The sequence below is a fragment of the Leptosomus discolor genome, chromosome 2, assembly GCF_034619465.1.
Source record: "Leptosomus discolor isolate bLepDis1 chromosome 2, bLepDis1.hap2, whole genome shotgun sequence".
Lineage (NCBI taxonomy): Eukaryota > Metazoa > Chordata > Aves > Leptosomiformes > Leptosomidae > Leptosomus > Leptosomus discolor.
In genome coordinates, this window is record NC_141392.1 from 25198371 (window position 1) to 25219855 (window position 21485).

The following is a 21485-nucleotide window of genomic DNA, read 5'->3' on the forward strand; positions in this document are numbered from 1 at the left end:
GTGGCGTCTAAAACTGCACACAGCACTCAAGGTGTGGCCTCACCAGTGTCAAGTACAGGGGCGCAATCACTTCCCTACTCCTGCTGGTCACTCTATTTCTGATACAGGCCAGGATGCTGTTGGCCTTCTTGGCCACCTGGGCACACAGCTGGCTCATGTTCAGCCGGCTGTCGGCCAGCACCCCCAGGTCCTTTTCTGCTGGGCAGCTTTCCAGCCACACTTCCCCAAGCCTGTAGCGTTGCATGGGGTTGTTGTGACCAAAGTGCAGGACTTGGCCTTATTAATTATTCTTATACAATTCCTCACCAAAATTTATCATTTCCTTGGAAATAACAGTCTGAAAAATAGAGCCTGTACTGCTTCAAAATCATCATTACTAGATTGACTTTCTTTTATTGTTTTTCCCTTGTGCACTATGCTTTCAGTATTTCTGTTACCTACAATGACTTAGGCAATCACAAGAGATGATGGGGTAAAGACATTTGTCTTTTACAGCACTATGGCTACAAACCAAAATATCAAGAGACTTACTTTTGTTTATATTGCAGGTGGAGGCTTTACATCAAAACGAGGAACGTTTGGAACTACTGGAAAATTGGAAACTATGATGAGTGTTTCATATGGGCGAATAGAAGATCTGGTTTTCTCTGGCGCTGCTACTGGAGACATTTATATCTGGAAGGATACTCTGTTGCTTAAGACGGTGAAAGCCCACGATGGACCTGTATTTGCCATGCATGCATTGGATAAGGTATTTATCATCTTATGTGATCCATTCATCTTTATTACTTTTGTTGCAATAATGGATTTTAGAATTGTATAACTAACATAACTCCCATCGAAGTTACTCAGGTTTTGTAGATGTGTATGTAAGCAATACATTGTTCTACACCGCCCTACCATTGAAGGTGCTTTAATAAACAAAACCATAACAGAAAACAAGTTGCACTGGAGGAATCTGAATGTGACTAAAATCACAAAACCAGTATTAGTGAGTTCTGTTATTTAATAAGTGTATATTTGTAAGCACCACGTTATATGTGCTCATTACCTGACCAAGTTTTGTGACCTCTAAATATGCAGAATTTATTTCTCACTGTGCCATGCATGACATTTTCATATTTGTAAACCACAGGAAAGAAACAGGTAACATTCATTGCCTCTTCAACCTGATCCCAAAATATTTTTGCATTATTGGTTTCCAAAATATGAAACATGATTTTTTTAAACAATGTTATCTCTGTATCTTAAGCAAGCAAGACTTCAAATATCCAAAGGTTTTGTTCTTCTGAGTTAATTATTCCAGATATCAGAAGTATTTTCCTGCAGTTGCATCAACAGATCTTTAAAAGAAACTATGGCAAAATATATTACTGACATCACATAAGTGAGGTTGGGGCAAAGTTTTGCCGCTTGAAATCCACTGGCAATTTGAAGATGTTGATAATGGAACATTGGTTTTGAGACTGTAGTTTCAACTTTGAAAGTACAGCATGAGAAGAATATTAGCTATTAACATTTGTATATATCAAGGTCAGTTAAGATCCTTGTGGCTCAATCCTTTCTGACCCTAATTGATTGTTCCTAGCTTTTCCATCAATTTTTCTATTTGATCTTGGCACTCTACCTTCTAAACATCCTCTTCACATATGTTTTTGTTGGTTAGTTATTTATGCTGTGTTTTGCACTCACTTGGCACAAATAAAGAGAATCTACCAAGGGAATTATTCAAAGATTTGGTCTCTGTGCATTATAAGAACTCAGTTTGAAGCATCTGTTAAATCCATTGAATTTAGAATAACTTGAGAAGCTGCTGTTATAGCTACTGCCTCTTTTAAGGATGAAACACATATTTTTCCATAGCTTATTTCCTCATGCAGAAAAATGTTATGGTCCAGCATTACTATTTACAATGGTATGCACTCTGCATGGTTGTAAGTCTTTATAACCCTAGAAAAGCAACTCTCTAAATCTTCTCCCTTTATATTTGTTCTGCATAGGTGTAGGCTCCAGTATTTTTAATTGGACACATTAATAAAATGCAGGGGAGAATTTATGTTGCCTTTGGACATGTCTTTTTAAATATTAACATACAAGTGCTGGCATTTGCTTATGTTTTCATGCTGTGATCATACAGGGTTTTGTAACTGGTGGAAAAGATGGAATTGTGGCCCTTTGGGATGATATGTTTGAAAGATGTCTGAAGACGTACGCTATTAAAAGAGCAGCACTATCCACTAGTTCTAAAGGTATCATTTTTTCAGTGTGTTTTAATAGGGAGTATTTGTATGAAGGCTGGTAAAATGGCAGTCATAGGTGTCAAATCTTACCAGAATACAAAGGGAACAGTAATATACTACTTACTGTGTGCTGGAATTTTCTGTTTTGATTGATAGAAGTTCAATTTCACACCATCTTTGCTATTTATAGCTTGTTCTGCTATTTCCTCCTTTATTCCATGACATTTGGCTTTGTTTTCACTAAAGAAATTATTTTTAAAAGAAATGTCACAAGCCTGTGATTCTGGCTGTTCCAAAATCTGTTCTGTTTAGCAGCTAGCTTTCTCAGCTGGCCATATTTCATGTAGTGAGACCAGGGTCCCTATGAGTTGGAAAGTCCTGTTAAATTGTACTTCCCCAGGCATCGGTGTGGGAGTCTGTAAAGTGGTATTCAGAGAAAATTACAGAATTAATGCCCATGTTGCTGGACCATCTGAACCCCTTATACACTGTCACTGTTAAAGCAGTAAAATACCAGTCTTTATATTGCCACAATACAGACTAGCACAAGCTCCCCTCCTCTGAACTGTTCATTGAATCTGTGGATTATCCAGTAGTTTGATCAGGCAAGTGTATCTCATGTTTCATGATTTTAAACAGATTTTAAATCTAGGTGATATAAGCTGTATGAACTATAGGTGATAGAAGGCTCTTTTTGATTTCACAATAAAACCCTAAAATTGATATCATTGTACTCTTCAGGTTTACTTTTAGAAGACAATCCCTCTATTCGAGCCATCAGTCTAGGACATGGGCATATACTAGTGGGAACTAAAAATGGAGAGATACTTGAAATTGATAAAAGTGGCCCTATGACTCTACTTGTTCAGGTACTGTGTGGATCTTCCATATCAAAATATTCCCTGTAGAAATACAAGACGTTATAAGATTTTCCAGTCATTTTCTCTCTGTTTTCATTAATCCTGTTGGCCACCATTGCTTTCCTTGCTCAGGCAGAAGTTGGTGCCTTCTTATGTAAATAACTTTGAGATTCACAGTGGATTACAGAATTCTGAAGGTAAAACAATCAGTCCATTAAGTTCAAAGGCCCATGAGACTTTTAATGAATTTTTTTAGATGTTTTAGTTTAGAATTCAACATAAAAATGAAAAATGAGGAGTAGAGCTTAACACAATGTATTTGGCAGTGCGGTTCCGTTTATTTGCTTTTACTGAAATCATATAGTGTATTCTGAAGGATCCTACACTTTAATTTGTGAAAAATTGTTTTAGAGTTATGACAGCTTTCTGCAGTGACGGATGGTTGTCATTGCATGTGTTGCAAAGCATAGAGAGACCTCTTTTTGCAAGACAAAGTATTTTGCAAAGTTTGGTTAAAAAACTTTCATATATGTCCACTGATGTATTTGATGTTACTTGGTTTAGTGTCTTGAACAACCCTGATGTCTATATGTAGAAAATTGTATATATAATTTACTGAGTTAGAATTTGTCAAGTTTTTACTTTTTGTTTTCTAAACTGACTAAATTGACATTGTTTTTTTTAAAAAAATATTGTTTCTTTGGTATTTTTCATTCCAGCTAGTTCTGATCACATAAAGTAGTCTTTCAAATTTGTATTGCCTGCATGACAGTCTTACTAACCTAAATGTGCAAAGTTGTATTTTATAAATCAACTCATTCACTAATCTGGAATTGCGGTCTCATTCTAATACAGTTCTCTTCACATGAATAGTAAGGTTGTGAGGTAATAAAACTACCCTAGTCTTGAGTTCTCTGATGAAGTGTTACAATTATCATCCAGCTTAAATTACATGCTTGCATGCATCAACTTGAGCCAAAATAGAAGATACATAAGGTGTAATCAAAATGTCATGACAGTTCCTCCCCTTTTTCTTTTAATGGTCTTTTTCCATCTCAACAAAAAAGCCAATTACTAAACTGAAATCGAGATTGAGAATAGTAAGACATTATTTAATCTCAAAATGCAGTGCCAACAAGATGTATGCAAGTTGAAGGAAATCTAGAAAAAGCAGGAAGAGTGATTAAAAAGTTCGAAAACTGAGTTCTGAGGAAAGATTGAAAGAACTAAGTATGTGTATGTTGGGCAAACAAGTTCTCCAGGATCTAAAAAATTATACAAACCTTGAAGACAGATTAGCCCATATTAGGATTTCAGGATAAAGTCCTATTTGGGACATAACTATTTCCTGTTCATTTCAAGTCTGGAAGAGAGAGCATTAGAAGAACAGGAATTACAAGCTGGTACTATGGAAGAGTATATTTTAGGTGTTTATCAGAGGAACAGAGCAGACATTGAGGTCTCCTTGAATGTGGAACATTTTTGAGAGGAGATGGTGAAAGCCTTATTGCCTGAGACTTGGAAAAGGAGACAGGACGAGTGTTAGAACATATTACATAAATCCAAGTGCGTTATTTTCTCTTACATTAAATGATTTCCTGTAGGGACATATGGAAGGAGAAGTCTGGGGCTTGGCAGCTCATCCTCTCTTGCCTGTCTGTGCAACAGTGAGTGATGATAAAACACTACGAATCTGGGAACTTTCATCCCAGCACCGTATGCTGGCAGTGAGGAAACTCAAAAAAGGTAGTTCTCATTTTGCCATACACTGTGATACTAATGATACTACTCTATTTCTGTAACAGTTTCCTCTTGGCTTTCAATGCACATCATAGGCATTAATTAGGTAGGAAGAGGACACAGTCATTAAGAAATTGGAAGCATAGGAAGTAAATTGCCTTTGGCATGTGTCAAGTCAATGAAAAGAGTAGGAAAAAAAAGGATTATAATCTATTGTAATGAATAATAATAAAATTAACTTTAGTCTATTTTCTTCTGATTCCAAGGGGAATGAGTTGACCTCGGAATCATTTTCCTTCCTAAGAATACTTAAGGCAAACATATTTGATGCTGACATTAAAAAGTTTCCTTATAAAGACAAATATAACGTTTTCTGCATGTTGAGCACAATCAGCTTTCAGTGGTAATATGAACTGGCTGATCAAATCACCATTGTCAACTCAAGAACAGCCTATACAGAGAGTATATTCCCATTTAGTAAAACATTAATCATAGCCCTCCTATCACATAATAGATTTGTTTTAATAAATAACAAATCTATTTTTGAAGTGTATACTTGATGTAAAAACCTTTCAGTTGCAGTTTATTGATAGTTTTCTCAGTCCCAAGTTTGTAAACCTTAAGATATTCCTTTCCATTTTCTTTTGTAGGTGGACGGTGCTGTGCCTTTTCTCCTGATGGGAAAGCCTTGGCTGTAGGGTTGAACGATGGGAGTTTTCTGGTGGTAAATGCTGACACTGTTGAAGACATGGTCTCTTTTCACCACAGAAAGGAAATGATCTCAGATATAAAGTTTTCACGAGGTATAATCAGATGACAAGGTGAAAGGACAGTGTTTATCTTGGAGTTTGTTTTTCTCCTCTAGACAAAAGATTGAATGTTCAGAAGGTTTTATATACACTCCAGGCATTTAAATTCTTTACAATTCTGTATGGTTGTATGCAGCCTAGAATAATGGGGTCCACCCCCAACTGGTGCATTTGAATGCACTACTGTAGTAAAAATGCATAACAATAATAACTATAACATGTACACCTTTAATAACCTCAGTGTCTCTTCTTTACAGAATCAGGAAAGTACCTGGCTGTGGCTTCCCATGATAATTTTGTAGATATTTACAATGTACTTACCAGCAAAAGAGTTGGCATTTGTAAAGGTGCATCTAGCTATATCACACACATTGACTGGGACTCAAGAGGTAAAATGTTTGACCACAGATACAGATTTAAAATGCTTATAAAATAGAATATCAGAAAATTGTTCTCGTACCAGTTACTAAGATAAACTGTAACTACTAATGTAAATGGTTTTCAACATCAAGCACCATATGGGTTCAGTGCAATTACATTTGTTGGTGGAATTTATCCTCACTTGTAGCATTTGTACTGGAGTACAACATACGACTAAAATGTCACTTATAAACATAATACTGCTTTTTTTTGCCCTGTTCTTTTTTATAGTTTTGTAGTGTGACACACACTTTTCCAAGTTTTATGTCCAATTTTCTTCCTTTTTGCTGAGCATTACATAGCAATTACTGCAGTGAAGTTAGAGAGCCTTATTGTCACAGCTAATTAAGTCTAGCAGGATCCATGATGAGCTTGTGCAAATAAGGCTTCCCGGACCTAATATGATTCTGTGTGGAACCACCTGTGTGTCTGAGCTCTGCTTCCCTTCTGCTAGTCCCGAACTGTGGTGCAAGCTTGCTGACAACAACAGGAGCTAAATTTCTTTCAGAACCTGTTTGGGTCTGGTGCCATTCTTGATCTATTAAGCCATGCTGCAACTGAGCTGGCACTGTGTGCCTGCTTACAACCCTGGTAATCTGACTACTAATAGTTATAAACATAAGAAGAGCAATTTCTCTGATACTACCTGTGTATCTGTAGCAGCCAGTTCTTGGGTGTGTTACATGTGCAGATAGAAACTATAAGAAAACTGAAAATTCTTTGTGTCCTTTGTTGGAAACTCTAACCAAACTTCTAGAGGTAAAGGATTAATATACTAAACTGTGTAAGATGTGTTGTAAGGTCAGATAGGAAGGGTCTGGTACTACTATAGCCCCATATTGCACTTGTCAGTGATCCCAAGAGACTGAATGTAACTCACGTAACAAAGGGTAAGATGCCCAGTCGAAACACAGCAGCATTGGAACTGCACTAGTTCAAGTCAGTTGATAGTCTAATCTAGTGTTTCTTAGTAAAAGAGTGCTTTCCCTGGCAGTTATGCAGTTTCAATATTGTAGAACTGCTTTTATGATAGTAAATCCCCACAGGATTTCTTCTACTAGTATAGTTGTTATAATTTGGAAAATTCAGAAAATGCCTTTAATTTTCTTGTATCAGAAATACTGTACAACTGAATTTGAAAGTAGTTTTTACTTCTTCATCCACAAGTACTTGCTAATATGCTATCAATTGCATACAGGATTATCTTCATAATATCACAGTATTCGTATGGGTATGGTAAACTTCGTATTCAAGGACAGTTTGGTGTGTGGCTGGACTATATGCCAGCTAGGCAGTGCAAAATGGACAGGAGCTAACAATGTTTGTAACTTTTGGCAAAGCTGCCTTGCAAAACTGTTGTGAAAATTAATAGCATACACATTTTTTTAAATTTTTTTTTTACTTTCCATTATCGTGATGATGAGAACACAAGAAAAGTATTTCTTATCAGAAGAAAGTGATTTTCTGCATGACAGGAATTTTTTAAGTATGATGCATGGCATTGAAAATACTACTTCTGCAGTGAATCAGGAGTACAGGATTTTTATGAGAATGATTCTAAGCATCTGTTTTACTTTTGCTGTGAATAACTTTCTGGAGGATAATTTCTTAGCTTACCCCCAGAAATCTCTTTACTCAATCAAAACAAAGTTCATAATATTCATAATAATGACTAAGATTCATACTCAACTCTTATTTTGTATCCAGGAAAGTTATTGCAAGTCAATTCTGGTGCCAAAGAACAACTATTTTTTGAAGCACCAAGAGGGAAAAGGCATGTTATAAGAATTGCTGAGGTACGAATTATGCTTACTGGATTTTTTTACTGTGAAAGTAATTTTTCTGGACTGTTGAAAATTAACATATTTTTGTCTTGAAATGATGGGGTTTTTCCTTTTAAAATACTATATCTACAGTGGTTAGAATTAGAATTATTTAATCATTCTGTATAGTTCTTTCCTAGCGTTTGTAAATGGCAGAACTTGCAAGTTTCTGTTTCTATCTCTGAATTTATTGTTGTTTGTTTAATAGTTGTTTCCCATAATCCCCTTTCCTGAACAATCACCTGTTTTCTGTGTAACCAGTGTGCATATAAGTTATAAACCATCTTTAAACAGTATGACCTGGCTTTTAATGATGTTGATTATTTGTGACACACAATTCTTCCACAAAATTGCCCACGCTTAGCATTTCAGAAAATCTTTAAGGAGAGTTGTATCCAAATCATGCTCTACCTTGGGAAAGCAGGAATGTTTAAAGTGTTAAGTCTTTTAATGAAAATATGCAGTTTGTATTAAGAAGCTGGAAACAGTGAACTGTTTCTAAAAACATTAAAAAAATTGTTAGTATCAACCATAGAAAAATATACACATGAAACCAGTGTGTATTTGGTACGTATTAAGATGACTTCTTTTGGGGAAATTTTGATTGTAGATAGAGAAGATCGAGTGGGACACCTGGACTTGTGTTCTTGGTCCTACTTGTGAAGGAATTTGGCCCATGCACAGTGATGTCACCGTTGTAAATGCAGCTAGTCTTACAAAAGATGGAACGCTATTAGCTACAGGAGATGATTTTGGTTTTGTGAAGCTTTTTTCATATCCAGTGAAGGTAATAAATGTATTTATTTCTGTGATTATAAACTGCACAAGAAAAGGAATTAAGGAAGACACTGTTTGCAATATGTCAGACTGCTAATATGCAAATTCTTTGTGCTACAGGGTCAACATGCAAAATTCAAGAAGTATGTGGGTCACAGCGCACAGGTAACCAATGTTCGGTGGTTACACAATGATTCTGTGCTGCTGACTGTAGGTGGTGCTGATACAGCTTTGATGATCTGGACCAGAGAATTTTTGGGCATTCAGGAGAGTAAGCTGGTTGATAGTGAAGAATCAGACACAGATGCAGAAGAAGATGGAGGTAAAAAGGATTGTATAAAACACACCTTTGATTTAGTCTTTGTTCCACAGAGACTCACACAGGCATTTAACTTGAAGTGGGCAAGAAACTTTCATGTGCTAAAGATCAGTGCAGGGAGAGCTTGGCAGGATTTGTTTCCTTCCTTTTATTGGCGCAGATCTTGTTTTCTATTCTTCCACTATGAAACAAGGGTAGTTTGTTTTATTTTCTTTTTTATTTTTCTAAGGTTATGATAGTGATGTTGCAAGGGAAAAAGCCATTGACTATACCACTAAGATCTATGCAGTAAGCATCCGAGAAATGGAAGGGACAAAACCACATCAACAGCTGAAGGAAGTTTCAGTAGAAGAGAGGTATGTCACACGAAGACGTTCATTTCCAAATGTACATTGCGTTCTTTTGAATCTCTTTTCATTCAACTAAAATCAGTCCACAGAAGTAAGACAGGAATTTTTAAATTCACAAGATAACGTTTAAAACAGTGTTCACGGGGTACAACATGTTAATGTGATGGAGAAAAATATGTATATGTAAGTGAAACACAGTGAGTGTTGTGGTCTCTTCTGCTGTTCATATAAGCAGTTATATTCTTTCCTAATCAGTATGTGTAGCTGTACATATGTCTGCAGGAGGGTGTTTGTGATAAGGGAAGCTTGTAAATACTTTGTAGCTAAGGCTTCTGGTGATGTTTTCATTGAAAGATTTTCAGTTTCTTATAATTGCGTCAGGTTGTTACTGTTAAAGCTGAAATTTCCCATGGCACGTGTTGTTGGCCTTAGGCTGAATTATTCTGAAAAAAAAAAAAAACCAAACTGGAAGGAGAACAGTAGTGGAGAGGACAAGCAAAGAGGTAAGGGCTAGACATAGAGGGTGAGGTCCAGTGAAACACAGACCTTGGGGAGTGGGTGAGTAAAAACTCTGACTGGGTCAGAACAGGAGTATCTAAACCAGTAAAGCACGTTCCCCTTTGTAATCTGGAACAGTAAACCTACATCTGTGAATCTAGTTGATGACTCAACTGTGAATCTGTGCAGTCTCTTTTGATAGAATTTCTAAGTGGTCATTCTTTTATCATGAGTTCTCTTGCTTTTGCCCAATGTTGGGCACTGACAAAAGGGACTGCTGTGGGTTAGCCCACAGAAAGAATTTGAGCTTAGCTGTTTCCTATCAGTTTACCCAGAACACATGACTAGTAACTATACCAGTAGTGTGATGGCATATTGTTCTCCCACAGGGATCCTGCCCTAGTTAGAGAACAGGATACATAGTCCTCAGAGAATACGGTGGGTGCAGAAGCAAGCGCTGGTGCACTGTAGGATCCCTGCTGCAGGTGTTGCAAAAGATGAGAGCTGTGTGTAGAAAGAGCCCGGGATGGTGAGAAAAGAGTGCTCTGAAGCCTGCAGAGAGCTGCCTTCTTGCTGTTACTGCTTCTGTCACAGAGCTTCTTGGTGATGGTTCGCAAATGGAACATTTTTACAGGCAGCTTCTAACTCTATATACCACCTCATTTCCTGCTGTCAACTGAATGAAGTATGGCAGAATTTGCAGAAAAACTGCATGCTCACAGCTGCAAGTGGAGATCATTTAAGCAGTTCTTTGAACGAGCATGTAACACATAATTACATTGAGCTGATTAAGGTCTAAGGTTTTTTTACTTGACTACCAAAAACTAGCAGCAACTTTTGAGATTTTTGGCTTTGAATCTTCTTGGCGTCCTGATTTGCAAGATAGAAAATTAGTAATACTTACTAATGTTATGCAGAGTTTTGAGTTTATGTTTTTAAAGCTTTCAAGGAATGCCATGCTGAACATCATGGGCAGAAAGTAATGATAATGTTTCACTTGGTATTTGAACAGGAGAACAAATGTTGAGTGTGAAAAATGAGAAAAATGTTGCACCCCTTTTTTTTTATCAGTGTTTAAAAAAAAAAAAAAAAAAGATGCAGCAGGAGGATTAGTGATTTTTTTCAATAAAATGTTGGACCATAACCATTTCTTTTCCCCTTCTTTTAAGGATATCTCTTTCCATTTACTCATATAAAATCTTTGTTCCTCCATTTTTCTGTAAAAAGGTATAGAGTATTATCTAGTAAACATGAATGTTTTGAGATTGAATTTAAAGAGGCAAAAAATTTATTTTGTTTTGGGCAACTACTGCTAAATTTTTATTACACATGAAATAACAAGTGCCAATGGTACAATGGGCAGTGGCCAGATGTTTTACAGCAGAAATCCTTGTACCTTCCAGCTGCTTTACTCTGCTTTGAGGATGCAAAAGCAACTGTAGAGTGAGTTTAATTGACCGATTAAGCTGAGCTTTCAACTGTTTTGTACTAGTGAATTACCAACAGTATCAGCACAAGCATCAGTCTCTTCTGCAGCTTTTCAGCACTATTTTCAGTCCAGGAGTGAAAATCACAACAGTCTCTTTGGGTCCCCAGGAAGCTTTACTTCTCTGAAACCTGGCCATGGGTCTGCTATCTGATGCAAGCAAGTACCCTGCTTCTCAGAGGAGTATCTCAGTCTGCCACATACACTTCAGGCTACCTGACTTTTAAGTCTGTCCACATTCTTAGTCCTATGCTGCATAGGCTGATTCAGCTGAACCTGCTGTGTTTCTGTGGAGGAAGGCACCCCCTGAAATGAACAGGCAGTTTGCCTTTTCAACCCTTGTAACAAAACATACAGCACCTGCAAAGCAGCACAGAAGAAGACAAATGAAGCAGGCTTCCTGCTCGCCACACTAACACGGATAATCTGTAATGCAGGGAAAACGTGCTTTGGGCTATCCAACGCTCAACACAACGCTGAAGCTGGAAGCTCCTCTAGTGTTTCCACACTACCCACTCTGTTTATAGCTGGTGGGCCTAATTAAATGGGTAGACACCTCCTCTGCAGTGAGGTTGCCTCCAATTTCCATAATAGTCTCTTCATAATGACTGTACATGAAAATAGCATACTGTAGCTTACCTGAAGGAATAATCTATCCCATAACAAAAAAGGGCAAAAAGGAAGGTGTTAACATTCTCCATATCTTTTTTTCTTCTTACTGCCTTTATGTAACCAACAGTTTTGTACTTCATTTTAAAATAGCTTAAAAATAAACCCTACTAACTGTTCTTTCCATCTTTTCTGCTAGAGAGTCACAGCTATTCTACACATTTTTTTATATGTCCTCTTTCAATTACAGCTATTTCAGTATAATCACATCTTTGGTATTTGGAATTTGCTGTTCTGATAAATGTCAACAGATCCCATACTTTCCATATATAGCTTGCTAAGCAAAGATATATTCACTTCCCTTTCTTCATCAGATTAATATAAATTACCAGCATTTATAGTCAAACAATTAGAAGCAGAAATTTTATGGTGAAAGATAGGCAAAACTCAGGATGTTGTGCTGGAATAGGGCCTTAAGGGAAAGTCACCGGATTTTGGATGCAGTAAGATGAGGATAATGTGTTGGCTACTGCAGTAGTCCAAGACTTCAATTTTGCATTACAGTTGTACCAATATGTGCACAATTTATGCAGAATCTTGACACTCCTGATTATGAGTGCTTCAGAGTGAAGCTGACTTCTCTCATAAGACATAGGAATGGTGAGGCAAGCTTCATAGCTTTGCCAGATTTCATCTTTTCTGAGAATATAAAAGAATGCAGCAGCTAATGAAGGGTTTGTCTGACTATGTTCTAAAAGCTTCCTGAAAGCACTGGGCTGACTTTTCTTCACACCCACAAAGGTCTAAAGTGACAGTCAGTCAAGCCAGACGAAATTAAAAGTCTACGTGTACTCAGCTGTCAGTGTTCAGGAAGACCTAAGTTCTAAATCAGCAGGTCTTTAGGACATGAAGTCTTGAAATCTCTGTGCACAGAGTTGAGAGAGATGGCAAGTAATATTGAAGCCAGTTCACAAAGCTTTAAATTTTCTGCAAAAGGCACACCTGAAGTAGCCTCTCCCAGTCCCTTCAGATATGAAGAAGGGAACCAAGAGGATGTATTCTGTTCTCTTTCAGGCAGGTACGTGGGGAAAACCTGGTAGTTCCCCCCTAGAGGGGGAAGATTGTCTGAAGAAAACATTCTCAATCCCAAATCTTACTTCTTTGTAATTGTGCCAAGTGTCTGTATGAAGACACCAAAGATTGTGGATTTGATGGGATTTGTGCACTGAATACTCTTGAGATTGATAGCATGCTGTCTATATTTTGAAAAGTATGTTATGAGCAGGAAGGCCATTTAAGATAGAAGTAGTGAGTTAATCCCAAGACCTGAAAAACTTCTGGTTCACTTCATTGCAAAATGCAGTGAGGTTCTAAGCAGCAAGAAGTGTCCCCCTTGCTCTATTTTCATGGTGTGTCTGAGAAAGGAAAAATTGTGCGTTATTCATTGGTGTAGTGGATAGAAACCCAGAATTAAACAAAGTAAGTTTAAATTAAGAAAAGAAAAAAAAAAAAAAAAAGAGAGAGAGAAAAACAAGCTTCCAGCTCAAGCTAGAGACAGGAATAGCTGCTGGGCAACAGAAGGGCTGTTGCTCTGAGCTGCTTCTTGGGGGCAAGGACTTCAAGCTCACTATGTGTCTTTCTTTAAATAGTAACATTCAGAAGGTGAATTGTTGTTTAAAAAGTTATTTCCCTGCTTATATAATACGAATACACTTCAAATGTACTATGTGACACCTAGGAGACAGTTTTGGTTGAAGAAGATGGTGTTTTATTTTCCTTTTTATTATAGTTACATTTCCATCTTTTTAACCTTTGTGTTTGCTAGAATCAGCTTGCAGGACTCTATGCTTCTGTAATGTTAAGAGTGGCGAACCTGAAAAACTCAAAGTACGTTATCTCTCTGGAAATAACAAATCGTTGTACAATTCAGGAGGAGTTTGATCTCAGGAACTGTGATGTGTCTCCTGAGAAAATTGCAAGTATATGGTTGAGAGATGATACAGCCAGTGCTGGGTTACGAGGGGAAAGCTTTACAACGACCACCACCCTTCTGGAAAGGAATCAACAATTCACGAATGACTCCCCCAAAATTAACATGAAGACTTACTCTGCTGTCTTTTGTCAAAAGAGAAAAGCCAGCAATTCTTGTCCCTCCTCTCCCCTATCATGAGAAAGAGAGTAGGAGAACAGATTTTATGCAATACTTGATATAAGATAATTGTGACTTTGAGTAGCTGCTGTACATCCTCTGCTACAACCCAGCATGTGCTCTGTGCTTAGCACAATCCAGTAAGATGAAGAGGAAATCTGTATTACACTGGTCTTCTCCAGCTCTCCAGGGTATTGGGCCCATAAGCAAACTGAGCAGAGAAATTTAATGATTACAAAGGGTAAAAAATTTATATAACAAACTCGGAGATAATATTAAGGTTTTTCCTTAGAAAATAAAATGAAAACCCTTTAACAAATGTACCTTTCTGTCTCATTTATTTACATAATGAAAACAATGATTCTGCAAATATCTTGCAGAAGCGTAGAAGTTACATGATAAATTTTACTTGCAGGATTTGAAATAAATCATGGTCTGGTGCTTTTGTGCGGGACCCAAGGTGTACTGTCTCTGTCAGCAGTTACAGCTTTAGGATAGAAAAATACTAGGAGAGATGAGGCTGAGGAACAGTTTTAAAATGTCTTGCGGTTGTATTAGTTGGTGCATTCGATTAAGATGATTAATTGATTCTTGTTTATCTCTCCTCTCCCCAACCTTCTTGTTTTCCTTCTTCTCCCTTTCCATGTCTGTCCTCCTATCCTCCCCATCCCCCCTTATTTTTCTCTTCCTCTTTTGCTCCTCTGATTGGCATCCTCTTCTTTGCTCTGTCTGTGTGGTACAGAAGTGGGGTGCCAATGAGAGGCGCTGCAGGAGCAATCTCGCGGTGTGGGAGCTCCAAGAGCAGTGCTCCCACACCACGGGACCACTTGGTCACTGGTGGGACTGTCCCAGACAATCCAGGACAATTGTAAGCTATGCTGTGTGTTATGTAGGAATTGTGCTTCATCTCAGAAAAGGGCTAACTTTTGAACTGGGACCTTTTTAACTGGCAAAGAACTTACACAATAAGAACCAAAACAAGCTTGCGTGAAGACTGTATTTATGTTACTAATACGAAAGGCAAAGATATATTTGCATTTTGCATTTTGCATTCTACTAACCGCTAACATGTATCCTATGTTTGCAGCTTTCATTTAGTTTGATTTGCATGACTCTACATAAACTGAAAACTCTTGTAATATACCTGGTGATGGAAAACCCTTTAAAGCAGGTTGAATGTGCAGAAAACAAAAAGCAGCATTAGCATGTTTGTCTAGTTTTCTGTTTTCTTAACATATCAGCTTGTCTCACTCTCCTTGAGTTATCTGTCTCAGAGTTTGTTCTCAACTGTGCTGTTATGCATCATTTGTAATCATATGTTCTGATAAAGATGAGAAGTTAAAAGAAGGTTAAGAAGTTGTATTTCCTCTCTTCAAATATTATTCTTTTGAGTATTTCTTTGCAACAACATGAGACAAATTATATAAGCTTTCAAAATAGCCCCCACAAGTGGTGAGTACAAGCCTTTGTACCATAAACTGAATTACTAGACATATGGTTACAAAATTTGTCCATGCAGTTTTACATGCACCCTTCTGTGGGTGCAGTGTAAAAGCTTTAAATGTGAATCTGTGTTGTACTTATGTGTAGGTGGGAACTACTCAGAATGTATCTGGAAAAATATATCTCTGGGGTGGACAAATAACTTTGGTCTTATTTCAGCAGAACCCTACTGTTTGCGAAGCATCCTTTGGAATATTCACTCTTACATTCTCAACAGCATTGCATCAAGTTGATGCATCCTAAATGTATTCAGCAGCATGCTGGTTTCATCACATTTTTCCCCAAGGCTTGAACACATTGTGACTGGTATTTTTAAACTCCCTGCCAACCTACTGAACTCAGAGTCAATCTCACTCCTCCCACAGGTCAGCACAAAGCTGGCCTAAAGGTCTTTTCCATTTGTGTGACACTTAGTGGGTGTGGAATTGAGGGATGCCAATACTGTCACAACGCACAACCTGTTACCAACATTTCTGTCTCTGAACTTGAGTGCTCTCTGCACTGAGGTTGATGAGAAATATTCAGGGTTTTTTGAGGATTGTTATGTAGGTTGTAGTCCAGGATGGATCAAAGAAGTGTTTTCTGGTATGTTTTGTTATGCAGGGGAAGGAAATGCCTATTACATTTTACCTCCAGTCCAAAAGTTCTCTGTGTTCTATTGGTTGAATATTTTTACTTCTACAATGAGCACAGCCTCAAAACGTGTCAGAGTTTATGTAAGGAGTAACAAAACAAATAGAAAAGACTCAAATATGGTCACAAACACCCATAAAAGCCTAAGGAAAGAGAGAGACCTTCCAGAATATGTTAAAGTTGGGTTGATTCTGATGCTTTGGTAGTACCTGGAGAGAGTTCTCCTCAAGTCTTATTACCTGAGATATTCAAAACTTTTTACCTCAAAACCAGAAATTTAGGTTTTGCCTAAAGCATGTGACAATGTGTTCCTTGAAGCTGGTTTTGGCAAAGGGGGCTGAGGGATCTTCCAGACAGCCCCGTTTGTGCCATGTCTGATGTATGGCAGGTCTCTGCAATAGGGCCAGTCTATTTACTATAGTTGTTTAGTTTAACAGCTTTACAAGATGTTTAGAACAGTTAACTTGTTGAAAAATAAAGACCTTCAGATTTCATTCAGAAGTGATTATCCTTCTTATTAATCTGCTTTTCTGCTTGTTTCACATTTGGAGACTGAACTAGAATGATATGTGAATGCAATGACTAGCTTCCCTTACAAAATACAAAAATGGCTACCACCACCATATGTTCTGCAATTTTTTTTTTTTTTTTAAAGAGTGCATCAGCATACATGTGAAATAATAAATATTGTAATCATTCTAAGGCTTTTTCAGTGCTATGCTTTTAAAAAATAATATAGATTACAATTGGTGTTTCCCTCTAGTTTTGTTTCAGCTTTACTTTGATTCACTGTACTAGAGAGTAGGATATTTTCATATTGAATACAGTTGTTCTTTGTTGTCTTGCATTATCTACAAAATGTAAAGGAAAAGTAACAGCAGGAAAAGCTGAATGTAAAACTCCTATGTGTGTCAGGATGGGAAAATCCAAGGGTCTAGAATTCACCAAATCTTTTAATCGCTTCTTAAAGCCATAGAAGTTTTGCAGCAGTTTTAGGGCGCTTGGGAGTCCTTCTCCTGTCAACTACTGGAAGCATACTTCTAAAAGCTGCTTTTGAATTATTTTTTAAAATCTTGGATTTTTAATTCTCTTGTCCAAACAAACCTACCAATAGTGGATCATCTTACCTCTCTTTGAACCTTGCTGTCTCTTCTTGGGAGAAGTCCTGCTCATTTTTACTTTTGTGTAACATCCAAGTACGTTCTCTCTTCAGTTAGCAGCCATCTAAATGAAATGCACATGTTTGTCCCCAGTTTGGACTCTCTTCAGCTTCTTCTCTACCCATTTCTGCTGGACCCAGCCTGTCACCTTCTTGGTGTCAGGACATTTTTGTCCATCCCTGCTCCAAAGGTCATTGTTTGTCACTTTCATGCAATGTTGTTTCTGAAGATCCAATTCTGTTCCTGTTGGCCTCAGAACAGAATATTTGTGTTCTCGCCAATTTATTAGTGATGCAGACCATGTCTTTCATCATAGAGCAATTATGCCATGTGCTCTGAAAACACGAGTTGGTTATCCCTGTCCCGTAGAATTTACCATAGCAATTTTTGGTCTGCTTTTTCTCTCCTTTATTTTCCATTTAAATGAATCTAAATTTTTGCCCCCTTACTTTGTCCCTGTCCTCTGAGATCACATCTCTTTTATCCCTCAAGGTGCCCCACTCTTCCAAAACCCCATTTCCTCTTCCCCCTTGCCCAGCTCTCAGCATGTCTGTCTGTTATTCTCTGTACTGGTGCTGCCTGTTCACCCCACCCACATTTAGGCTCCTCTTCCTACTCATTGGCCTTGGCCATTGCAGGTAGCCTTCTTGCTTAGATGAGAGTGAATGACTTGTCATTTGCACCTTTTTACGTTTCTGAAGACAGTACGTGAGATTTTGTCGGGTTAAATCTGGAGTTAGCTCACTGATTTATAACCATGCATACTTGTCTAAGCATATCATCAAGAAAATCATTAGTAACAGAAATTTTATTTGCTGTATTCACAGTATCTAAAGAAATGAAAGCCCTCTAATGTCTGACTGTGTCTTACCTTTCCCAGAACTCATTCATCCCATAATGTGATATAAGCACATTTACTTTAAATTACTGGAAAGAAACCATTAATGCTTGTATTATGTTTTAACTTGCTTTCCTTTGGAGGCAGGGAATTGTCAAGTAAGTACTAACAACATAGTACACAGAAAAAGCACAGATTGCTGTGAATGTACAATGCAGATTGCATAGGTCAAAAAGAGTAAATACATGTAATTTGCCACAGTGCAGATTTCTTGTCTTGACACTGCCATCTTATATATCAAAATAATTTAGGTGTAGTCACAGACTTATTAAAATGACTTCTTAAAATGTTAAAAATGTGATGCTGCTTTACATTTGTTTTATTAAGATGATAAGGCAATGAACGGATACGTGTGTATATATACATGTACGTGTATATACGAATGCACACAACATTTGTGTTTGTGTGTACTGTGAATAGATATATATATAAAAGTGTACGTGTGTGTGTATGTTTCCAAATTAAATCTCATGCTTACAACCTAGTGATTATCAATCATGTCATAGTGGTAGTGTTCTCTTGCTTTCACAAAAAATTTTGGCTTGCTCTTGTCATTAACTGATATTCCTAGGTAAAAAAATGTAAAAATGATCCATTTCAAGATTACACTAAAACAGAAAAAAGAGCAGGAAGTGTACAAGAAAATGCTTACTATTTTCATAAGTGTTGATTCAACGGCCTTAGTAAATCTGGGCTGAAATGGCTTTTGCTGTTCTAGCATCATATAATGATTTTATTTTGTAAGAGAATTAACTTTTGTAAGAATTTCCCCCACCCCTTCTCTATTGGTGACTGCACTGCTATTCGGTCCAGTTACCACTGATGGTTATGTAATGTGACTTGATTGACCACTTTCAGAGAAAATAAAGGTACTTGTTTCCCTGTGAACAAGAAAGTACAAGCTGTCCCTGTAAGTAAGTTGGCCTACCAACGCACAATTATGAGGCTAAATTGCATGCTGAAGTAGGATAGGAAAAAAAGGATCCATTGTGTGAAATTCTCAACAGTGCTTATGAGACTGTTAAGTTTCTACCAGTTTCCATCCCTGTCAGGCACCTGAAAATAAACAAACACGTGGAATCACATTCTCCTCAAGTATAAAGTGTGTAGGAAGCATGGATGTAGCTTCCTTTTTTTCCTCTGTCCCGTAGGATCTTTAGTTCAGAGAATACTCAGGGATGCCAGGGTATGATGTTTCCGAATTTGTAGACTGGTGCACTCTTTAATTTCTGTTTTAGTTCTTGCTGGCATGCTTGAATAGCATGTTTTGTGCCACAAAGGAATGACTGATCAACTCTAAAAATGCTTGTGCATGAGTAAAGTGGGCAGAAGTACACCTAAACTGTATTAAGTTTCTTACTTGGCTTTGTTTGCTGCTTACAAGGGGATCAAGGTAACTCTTTCACTCTTTTAATGTCACCAGATCACCTGCTAATGTACTTTGCTAGTACTTAGTGAGTTCGCTTGTTTGCTTGAGAATTGGGTTAGTTTGTTTACCTCCAGCTTTGTTCTGCCTTTTTAGAGCTCAGATTTTCATGCTGCTTACTCCTGCAAAATAAGTATTCTAGCTGTGTAGCAGTAAGTGTTCTACCTGTGCATTTTGTCAATTGTTGCCTTGAATATATTCCGTTAAAAACACAATTCCAGAAAAAGCAGCTCCCTCTAAGCAAAAGGGATTTCACTCTTCTGCAACTAATTTCTGCAAAATGAGAATTAGTGGTAGTTACGGTATAAGGACAAGAACAATCTGATTTTCACAGCATATATAATGTATATCAAGTTTGCACCTTTTTGAAATCTTAAACTGTGGAAATGCTTGCCAAACATGAGTGTTTATTAAATAAATTGAGGCCAGGCATTTTGGGTTTTTACTTAGAGAACCCCACTGTTGTTTAACCTCATCTCCAGAATCTGCAGTTGCGAGTTTAAAGGCACGCAGTGAGGTGGTTTTTGTATTACTAACAGCAGCCATCAAGAGATGTTGTGGAGCAAGCATTTGACCGTAGTATCTGGTTTTATCCTTTTGCCATCACCACTTCTACCCCAGCCTTCTAGCAAGACCTGTTGTCAGAGTAAAAGGTGATCAAACATGATAAAGAATCTAGGCCAGATGTCTGTGGGCTAGTTTCTCCAGTAATCCAGTGCAATTTTTATGGCTCTGTTCTGCTGTTGACAGGGTTAGAATTAGCCCTCATGAATTTCTGTTAACAGAGAGGGAGAATCATTATGCTTAAATTAACACAATGGTCATCTAAAGTGGAGCCTGTGCAGCAGGCATTTGATTTTGTAAGGTCATGAACTTGTAGAGGCTGAGCTCCCTCTGCTCCTCTTATGTTTGTGCCTCTTTTATTTTTTTCTTGGAAGGATCAATAGTAGCAGAAAAGGTTATCTGTCTTTAAAGACCATTTGCACGGATCAAATATCATTTCAGTCTCTGTTCTACATTTGACTTTTTAGCTACTTTTAGCAACTGTAATTACATAAAAACGCTTTGCTGGCCTTAGCCTCCGTTAAATTCACACGGATGAATGACTTGTACGTTTTAAAACGTAATCATTTTATCTTTAACATGATTTTGAGAAGATTATAGTAAAGTCATGTCAAGGTTTTGTGGTGGGATTTCTCAGAAGCAGCAAGGTTGGGGAAAGGTCAACTGCCAGCTGTAGAAAATCTTTTAGAACATTCCTGAAAGCAACATCTTACTGTCATTTAGTTTTCAAGGATTTTCCCATGGATTTAAATCATTATGATTTAAAAAAATAAAATTGCTGTACGGTGGTCTGTTCTACCACTCACCCACAAAATCTACATCAATGTTATTTCTGCTCTTTCCATCAAAATGCGTATGATTTCAGTCAGTTTATTGTACAATGCTGAAGAAAACTAGGCATTAAGCTCATATAGTTGCAACTGCCCATTTCCTATTCATATACAAAATATATGCTATGGTTTTGAGGGTTTTGTTTTGCTTTCCAACATATTGATTGTCTTCTTTTTTCAATGTCTGTTTCAGACCACCAGTTAGCAGAGCAGCTCCTCAACCTGAAAAACTGCAAAAGAACAACATCAACAAAAAAAAGAAACTGGTTGAGGTCAGGCTTAATACTTTTTCATTTGCTTTAGAAGTAACATGTGCTGGGTGAAATTCATGCCTATTTCAAGGGCAGCTAAAGTCATGTATACATAGAAGAGAAGAGAAAGAAATTTCTAC

At 37.4% G+C, this 21485-nt stretch overlaps 1 protein-coding gene across 3 annotated transcripts in view; it reads left to right on the plus strand.

Annotated features, from left to right (window-relative positions):
- The window catches only part of EML6 (EMAP like 6), a 117138-nt gene that overhangs the window by 79540 nt on the left and 16113 nt on the right, over positions 1-21485 (plus strand). For 2 of the 3 annotated variants that reach the window (XM_086460777.1, XM_009955777.1), the window contains exons 18-28: positions 549-751; positions 2138-2249; positions 2982-3109; positions 4705-4846; positions 5491-5643; positions 5907-6038; positions 7777-7865; positions 8503-8679; positions 8790-8991; positions 9218-9344; positions 21288-21366. In XM_086460777.1, coding sequence (XP_086316903.1) covers positions 549-751; positions 2138-2249; positions 2982-3109; positions 4705-4846; positions 5491-5643; positions 5907-6038; positions 7777-7865; positions 8503-8679; positions 8790-8991; positions 9218-9344; positions 21288-21366 — 1544 coding nt within the window. Of the gene's footprint in view, positions 1-548; positions 752-2137; positions 2250-2981; positions 3110-4704; positions 4847-5490; positions 5644-5906; positions 6039-7776; positions 7866-8502; positions 8680-8789; positions 8992-9217; positions 9345-9719; positions 9834-13351; positions 13364-21287; positions 21367-21485 lie in introns of all 3 variants that reach the window. The other variant, XM_086460776.1, reaches the window with a different exon arrangement.